The 8,230-nt window shown below is 49.3% G+C and overlaps 1 protein-coding gene across 1 annotated transcript; it reads right to left on the minus strand.

Moving 5' to 3' along the window:
- Window positions 1-6: 6 nt before the first annotated feature.
- Window positions 7-1,800, minus strand: LOC121345911 (protocadherin gamma-A10-like; the record flags this gene model as incomplete). Its single annotated transcript, XM_041423214.1, has 1 exon — window positions 7-1,800. A coding segment is annotated over exon 1 (1,794 nt), but the record flags the coding sequence as incomplete, so codon positions are not given.
- Window positions 1,801-8,230: the final 6,430 nt, after the last annotated feature.

Consider the following 8,230-nt stretch of genomic DNA (forward strand, 5'->3'; position numbering starts at 1 on the left):
GTCCACCGCCACCACCTTGGCCACCAGCGCGCCGGCCTCCGACCGGCGCGGCGCCAGCTCCACGCCCGACCACGCCGCGCCCGAGCCCGCCGCCGCGCCCGGCGGCGGGTACAGCACCTGCGGCGCGTTGTCGTTCTCGTCCACGATCAGCAGCCGCACCGACACGTTGCTGCTCAGCGCCGGCGCGCCGCCGTCCTCCGCCCGCACCCACAGCTGCAGCTCGCGCAGCTGCTCGTAGTCGAAGGAGCGCAGCGCGTACAGCGCGCCCGTCTCCGCCTGCACCGACACGTACGACGACAGCGGCGCGCCCCGCACCCGCCCCTCCGCCAGCCGGTAGCGCACGCGCGCGTTCTGCCCCCAGTCCGCGTCCGTGGCGCGCACCGTCAGCACCAGCGCGCCCGCCGCGTTGTTCTCCGCCAGCCGCGCGCTGTAGCGCTCCTCCGCGAACACCGGCGCGTTGTCGTTCACGTCCAGCACCCGCAGCGCCAGCACCGCGCTGCTCTGCAGCGCCGGCGACCCGCCGTCGGCCGCCCGCACCGTCACGTTGTACTCCGGCACCTGCTCCCGGTCCAGCAGTTCTGCAGTCACCACACGGTAGTAATTATCGAATGACTTCTCTAGGCGGAACGCGTGGATGTCGCTGATGCTGCACTGCACCTCTCCGTTCGCTCCAGAATCCCTGTCTTGGACGCTGAAAATTGCTATTACTGTTCCCAGCGGTGTATTTTCCGGAACCGGAGTGAACACGGACATAATGACAATCTCGGGAACGTAGTTGTTTACATCAACGACCTTGATAAGTACCTTGCTGTGGGAAGAGAGTCCTCCCGCATCCCGAGCTTGCACAACCAATTCATAAAACTCGTGTTCTTCGAAATTCAAGTTCTCTGTTATGACAATTTCTCCACTTTCCGGATCCATCTTAAAAGTCTTGTCGAACTTCTCTGGGATCTGAAAGAACGAGTATTTTACCTCTGCATTTGGCCCTTCGTCTCTGTCCGTCGCTGTCACCTGTAACACGTGACTTCCTACAGCCACGTCTTCTCTCAAAGTCACCTTATATACAGACTGAGTAAATTCTGGTGCATTGTCATTTCCATCTAACACAATGATTTGGACTGTTGTCGATCCTGATTTCACCGGATTCCCGTTGTCTGTGGCTGTCAGGATCAAATTATGATCAGCCTGCTGTTCCCGATCCAAAGATTTCACCAATAATAATTCCGGATATTTTACACCATCACCTCCAGTTTTCATGTCCAAGGTGAAATAGCTGCTCTCGCTACATTCGTAATTCTGTAAAGAGTTCAGTCCTATGTCGGGATCATGAGCTCTCTCTAATGGGAAGCGTGCACCTGGTGCAGTATTCTCGCTGATTTCTAAGACATTTCTTCTTTCTGGGAAACTGGGAGGATTATCATTAATATCCAGTATTTCTACCTCCCCTTTGTAAATGTTCATTGGACGCTTTACAAGAATTTCAAAGTTTAGAACACATTTAGCAACAGCTGCGCATATCTCCTCTCTGTCCACCTGCTCCATCATAGATAAGTGGCCGTTCTGCAAGTCTAAAAAAAAATACCGTGTCCTACCTGCGTCAAAAACGTGGGCGTCTCGATCTTTGAGTGCCGACAGCTGCAGCCCCAGGTCCTTGGCCACGTCGCCCACGAAGGAGCCCTTGGGCATCTCCCCGGGCACCGAGTAGCGCAGCTGCCCCCACGCCCCCTGCCACGCCGCCAGCAGGACGGCGCAGAGCAGAGCTCGCTGCCGCCGGCCCCGGCGCCTCCCCGCCGCGCACATCTCCGCCGCGGCACCGCAACACAGAGAGCAGTTCGCCCTGCCGACCTCTGATCTGCAACCCGCTCCGGCCCCCGCTTCTCCTCTAATTTCTTCTCCGGCTCACCGCTCCCGCCCGCTGCCGCTGGCCCCTCCGCCTCGCTGCAGCGCCGATCCGCACCGCAGGGACGCTCCCAATCCGGCGCCTGCCGAGTCAAAGAGGGAGCGCACAAGGGACCCGGTCCGCAGCGGGCGGGGCTGCAGCGCTCCGAGCTTCCTCCCGCTCCTCTCGGTCAACAGCGGCGCCCGCAGCCTCCGCCCGGCACTGCAGGCACCGAGCGCTGCGGTCCTGCCTTCCCACGGCAGCTCGCGGGGACAGCACAGCGCCACGGGGACATCGGGCCGCGTCCAGAGGGGACCTCCTGCCTCTGCTCTTCTCCAGCCCATCTCTTGTTTGAGAAGCTGATCAAGACCGGTAAGAAGGCAGAGGCGTCCTAGTGTTCTTTCTACCGCACAGGAAAATGTTTTTGTAATGGTGATACAATATTGATATAAAGTTCTCTTCACAAGCAGAGGTATTACTAGTCATAGCCCATTAGTTTACAACCACAATTTCCCCCGACTAATGGCCCAGCTTTTTCAGCAGTCATGGCTGGATGACCTTTTTAGTCTCCTCACCTTTTCTGCCAATATATCTTAATATTCGAATGCCATTAGCAACCTCAGATTTCCAAGCCCATGTGCTAGCACAAGCCAGCAGCAGACTTTTCTATGTTCAAGTTCCTCAGGTGGTCTCGAACCTGGTCATCTCTTACAGTGGGAGGGACTTTTTCCCCCCAGTCCCTGCCTTGAGCTCCATCCACTTGACAGGTGTAGGAAGAGACCTTGTCAGTGATGACTGAGACAAAGATATGGCTGAGTATCTCAGCCTTCTCGTGGTCTGTTTTTATCATATTGTCAGTTGTGTTCATCAGGAGACATACAGGGATTTTTTTACCTTTTTCTTCAGTCTGACTTACCTGTAGAAGTCCTTCTTGCTATTCTTTGCATTCCTTGTAGAGTTCAGCTCCATCCATGCCTTGGCTGACCTGACCCTCTCCCAGCCAGCATCCCTAAACTATTCCCAGGACACCTGTCCCTGATCCCACTGCTGCTCATGTCTTTCTTGCCCCTGAGTTTGATCAGCAAGTCTTCCCTCAACCATGCTGGTCTGTTCCCTTCTTTTCCTGTTTTCCTACAGATGGGTTCAAGAGGTCATACACTTTATGGAAAGCGTCCCTAAAGATCTGCCAGGTCTGTTCTTTTCCCTTGTCCTTCAGGGCACTTTCCTCTGAGGGGCCCCATTGACTAAATCCTTTAAGAGCTGGATGTTTGCTATCCTAAAATTCATGGTCCTGACTTTACTCTTTGCCTGATCCATATCCCTCAGGACTATGAACTTGACCAGTGAATGACCATGGCAGCCCAGGCTACTTAGCTCATCTGATTAGCTCATCTGTGTTGATGACCAACAAAACCAGAAAAAAAAAAAAAAAAAAAAACATTTATTCTGGTAAGGAGGGCTGGACTAAGGTCTTAATCCTTCTTAAAGGGCACCTCCAGTGAGCTTCTTGGGAGAACTCAGCAGTGTGCTCAGGCCTTTCAAGACAGGACACTGCCTCCCCCTCTCATAGGATAAAAGCCATAATAAACCATATGTTTATGAACAGCCTCAGACACTTGAAGCCTCAAACTGGAATTACTGAAACCCCAGAAGTTTAACAAGAGAAGGTGATGGTCCCTCGTGATCTCAGTAAGAGACACACACCAATTCTCTTTTATAACACACATTAGTGGAAGAGATTTGCACAGGTAATCTCACATCCCTTTAGATGTGAAGAACATTTAGCAAAAGTAACTTCACACAGGAGTTCAGCCACACACAGGATACCAAGCAGATCCTGGTCCCAGGAAAGGAGATGTGCCCCTGTTCCACTCAGTCAAGACACTACAGGACAGAGTAAACCAGTTTTATTAACAATTTTTAGACTTCCAGTAAAAGAATTTTGTATGCAGACTTCTTGTTTGCAGGTGGCTTTCTCACCAGTGGGAAGAGGGACCTACCTGCCGGTTCCTTGATTCAAATTAGATTAATCTAACCCTCCACCAGTGTATTTGTGGAGCAGAACACAGCACAGCAGAGGCCTGTGTCTTCCCAGATTAACTGGATTATGGAGCACTTCATCCTTGATGTTCATCAGTCTTCTGGTCAGCATCCACTACACCATTTCCTCCCCAGGACTTACCTTTTCATCTGGGCCTTGTGGGAGAAGTCCTCTGCATTTCATGACACCAAAGGTTCTCCCTGGTAGCAGTTTTTATTCTTTTATTGAATTGTCAAATTTCCACCTTCAGACACTCCCTAAAAATACTTCCCAAGGGAAGTACTTCCTGGTTTTCTGCCATTCTTCTCCAAAATTCCTGCATCTGAAGAATTACAAACACCTTGTAATTGCCATCTGCGGATGCATCCATCAGGAGATTTGAGGTCACTCCCTCACATCACAGCCTTACAGAGACAGAGCACACCTAGGACCTGTGTGAAGGTAGGGCCCAGTTTCCCCTGATCTGCCTGGGCTCCATCTCAGCGCAAAGGTCAGTTCTGAAAAGAACCATAGAGGCCTGAGAGCAATTCCATTATCCCCCCAATTTTCCTGAATGCTTTATCTGCTGCATCTTGAAACTGGAGAGATAAGCCCACTTACCCACCAGCTAGGCCAAAGGAAAATACAAAGACTGTCTCCATACAACACATTCAGGTGTTCTTTTTATTTCAGTTTTACACTCAGGGGTATCCAAATTCACAATGTTAAACTTTATAACTTCAACAAAACACAATGTGAGGCTTTCTGAATATTCCATGCATCAGAGACATCATTCAAGTAAACAGTTATTATACATGGGGTGGCAGTCCTTAAGCAGAAAAGGAAAGGCAATGCTCAAACTCAGTTCAGAGAGTAGCAGGAGAAAGGGAAAAAAAGGAGAATGTAAATACTCTGACACAAATGGAGAAAATCATGTGGGGACAACTTTTTACTCCCAACAAGAAACCACTGTATACAGGAACAGTAAGAAGACCAGCATCAATCTCCTTTTTACTATTTCAGGTTGATTCTACCCTTCAGAAAATGCTCTCTGAAGGACTTATGGAATTTTCATCAAATATAGCCAAAGGAAATGAATTTTTTTTCCAAACTTTGTACAGTTACAGTAACGAAACACAATTTGTGCTGTTATATTTCTGAATTCAAGGAGACGGAAGACCGAGCACTGTTTTATAGGGCAAAAAAGAATATTTTGTCATACATTTTACTGCTCTTCTCTGTCCTGGAGAGGATGAGACCCCTGTACCCCTGTACTCAGAGGGTCAGAATACTCTTCTTGCCAGCTGAGCTGCAACTGCCTGCATTGCAAAGGTTGGATGGGAGCAGCACCACGAGGCAGCACTAGTGAATGATATGCAGACAAACAGTGGCTATATTGACTGACAGGAAACCAAAGCCCATGAACATACACATCTCAGACAGAATTCAGAATCCGTCCAGAATCCAGGGAAGAAAGAGCCCAGTCCTCACACAACATCTTGACACTGTACTCCCAATATATTTGCTTTCCAGAGCTGGAAAATTGGTTTTCTGAATTTTATGAAGGAGGAGATCTGCATAGTACGCCAAACTAGGCCCTTGTGTAAAAGGTCAGAAAGGCTTCACTGTCTTGTTGAACAGAAAGAGACACAACAGCATAGCTGGAGTAATAACCCCATTCTTCAACCCTCCCAGAAATTACCATAAGAGCTAAAACACACTATTGCCTCAGTGCGGGAAGCAGAGTTTCTTTTGTTTCTTATTTGTGTTTTGGAGTAGCAGACAATTTTTATTCTGATTTAGACTTTGCAGGAAGTGTATTACACCAATTGAAAATACAGACTTAGACTAGAGGTATCACTGCCACAAGCTCCAGCCTGGATATTGTCCTCCCAAGAGCCATGAAGCCTCTGTCTGTGCAGACCCAGCTAGTCAAAGGAGAGAGCGTTGAACTGTCCTAAAGTGCAAACCTGGGATTGCAAATACTCTAACACAAACACAGAAAATCATGAAGAGACAGCTTTCTAGTCCCATCAAGAAGCCTTGGGATTTAGGAGCAACACTGAAAAGACCAAACTCATTTATATTCAAGTTCTTCTTTACTCTTCCTCTCAATAATTAATTTGAAGTATTTATGGAGTTTTCCTCCAATGCATTCAACAACAATCAACATGTTTCTACAATTCTATTCAGGTAGTCTACCCTAACACTATGTGTGCTCCTGTATTTCCAAGGCAATCCTGAGATGACAGAACACCCAAGCCCCTCCCGCAAGACAAAGGAAGATTTTGTTGTGGATTTTGCAGCTCTCCTCTGAACCAGAGTAGGATGATGTGACTGCTGTTGCCAAAAGATCCAAATCACATCCTTCCCTGCTGAGCTGGCATGGCCTGTGCTTCACTGGCTGGGTGGGAGCAGCCCCCTGCTTCACCAGGCCGGAATTCTAAAGCATCTGCAGACATTCACTGTCTGCACACAGAGCTTATATCTCAAAAAGAAACACCCAGATCCCAACAAAGGAAAGCCCTAGTGCACACATGACATGACATGAATACTCACAAGTTCCTTACTTTCCTGAAGCTCAATATGGCCCTTTGTACATTTCAGTGAGGATATTATTTGTATGGCGAGGCATTAGTGAGGATAAGATTTGTATGGCCAACAGTGACATTGTTCTAAACCTCAGAATAAAAAGATCCACGGTCTTGTCAGATAGCAGGAGAAAGCAGAAAATAGCTGAGACTGCTAACCAGATACATAATGCGCTGTTAAAAATGGCCATAGCTGAGGAGAAACCCATAACAAACTTAGTGAGATAACCTTGGCATCTTTTATTTTCCTAATAGCTTTAGGAGTGGTAGATGTTAATTCTGAATAGAATATGCAGGAAATGGGTTAAACCAATCACACATGCAGATATACTCTGGATGAATCACTACCACGCCTGTTAAAAATGGCCATAGCAGAGGAGAAACCCATAACAACCATGGCATCTTTTATTTCCCTAATAGCTTTAGGAGAGGTAGACATTAATTCTGAATAGAATATGCAGGAAATGGGTAAAACCAATCACACATACAGATATACTCTGGATGAATCACTACCACATGCATCAGCCTGGATCCCCTCCTTCCATGAGTATTGAAACCTCTGTCTGTGCAGACCCCAGCTAGTTAAAGGAAAGAGCGTTGAACTGTCCCGCAGAGAGAGCCCCAGCATTGCCTGGGGCCATGTCCTCGGTGCTGACAGGGACACTGGGGAAATCCTGTTCCTCATCCGGGCCCTGGCCCACGGCGCAGTGCTGAGGGGGCAGGCTGGGCAGGATGGGCTTGAGGAATTTGAACTCGCTGTTGCCCGAGCCCGTGGTCAGGCTGATCTCGTAGCAATAGGCGCGGGGCAGGGTCCCTGCAGCGGCTGCATCGGCCAGGCCGCTCTGCAAGGTGTCGGCAGCATAAAGCACAGGGCCAGCCTTCAGCTCCTTCCTCCTGCACGCCTTGCGAGCGACCAAGACTGCGGTGGAGATGAGGAAGAGCAGTGAGACAAAGACCAGGGAAATGATCAAGTAGGTGGTCAGGGAGCCGCCCTGATCCTCGGTGGCCGGGCTGCTGTGCGGCAGGCGCACGTCTGAGAAGTCCTTGAGCAGCAGAGCGCTCAGAGCTGCCGTGGCTGACAGCGGGGGCTTGCCGTTGTCTCTGACCAGGACAACGAGCTTCTGCTTCACGCTGTCTCTCTCTGTCACCGGCCTCCTCAGACGCACCTCCCCGCTTTGGAGGCCCACGGAAAACAGCCCTGGGTCGCTGGCCTTACAATGTGGATTTGGGTGGTGCCACTCCTGGGAGGAGAGCCTCCATCTACAGCAATGAGAGTGAAACCCATCTCTGCCTGCTTCTCCCTGTCTAGTGGCTTTTCTAAAACAAGTTCAATATATTTTTCTTCATCAGTACGACTTCCATAGTAGATGTTAAAATAGTCGTTCATGGGAGCAATGATGTACTCCTGCACTGTGTTGCTGCCAATATCGAGGTCTCGAGCACCCTCCAAAGAGAAACGCGAGCCTGGGTCACTCGTTTCAGGGATGTCAAATATGACTCGATCCTCGGGGAAGACGGGAGAATGCAATCTTGAAACGCCTTGAAGCATCTTTCCAGGAAAGAAAGTGTCCAAACAACTTCTGTTGTCACCAAAGGAATCAGGGTCTTCTTTTTATTTCAGACCAACATATTTTTTCAATTGTCAAAACTCGGAGCTAAAGCAGTTTACAACATTAATCTCCTTAACTTCTGCAGAAAACTGCGTGAGGGAGGCTTTCTGAATATTCCATGCATCACAGA

The sequence above is a fragment of the Onychostruthus taczanowskii genome, unplaced genomic scaffold, assembly GCF_017590055.1.
Source record: "Onychostruthus taczanowskii isolate IOZ18803 unplaced genomic scaffold, ASM1759005v1 scaffold752, whole genome shotgun sequence".
Lineage (NCBI taxonomy): Eukaryota > Metazoa > Chordata > Aves > Passeriformes > Passeridae > Onychostruthus > Onychostruthus taczanowskii.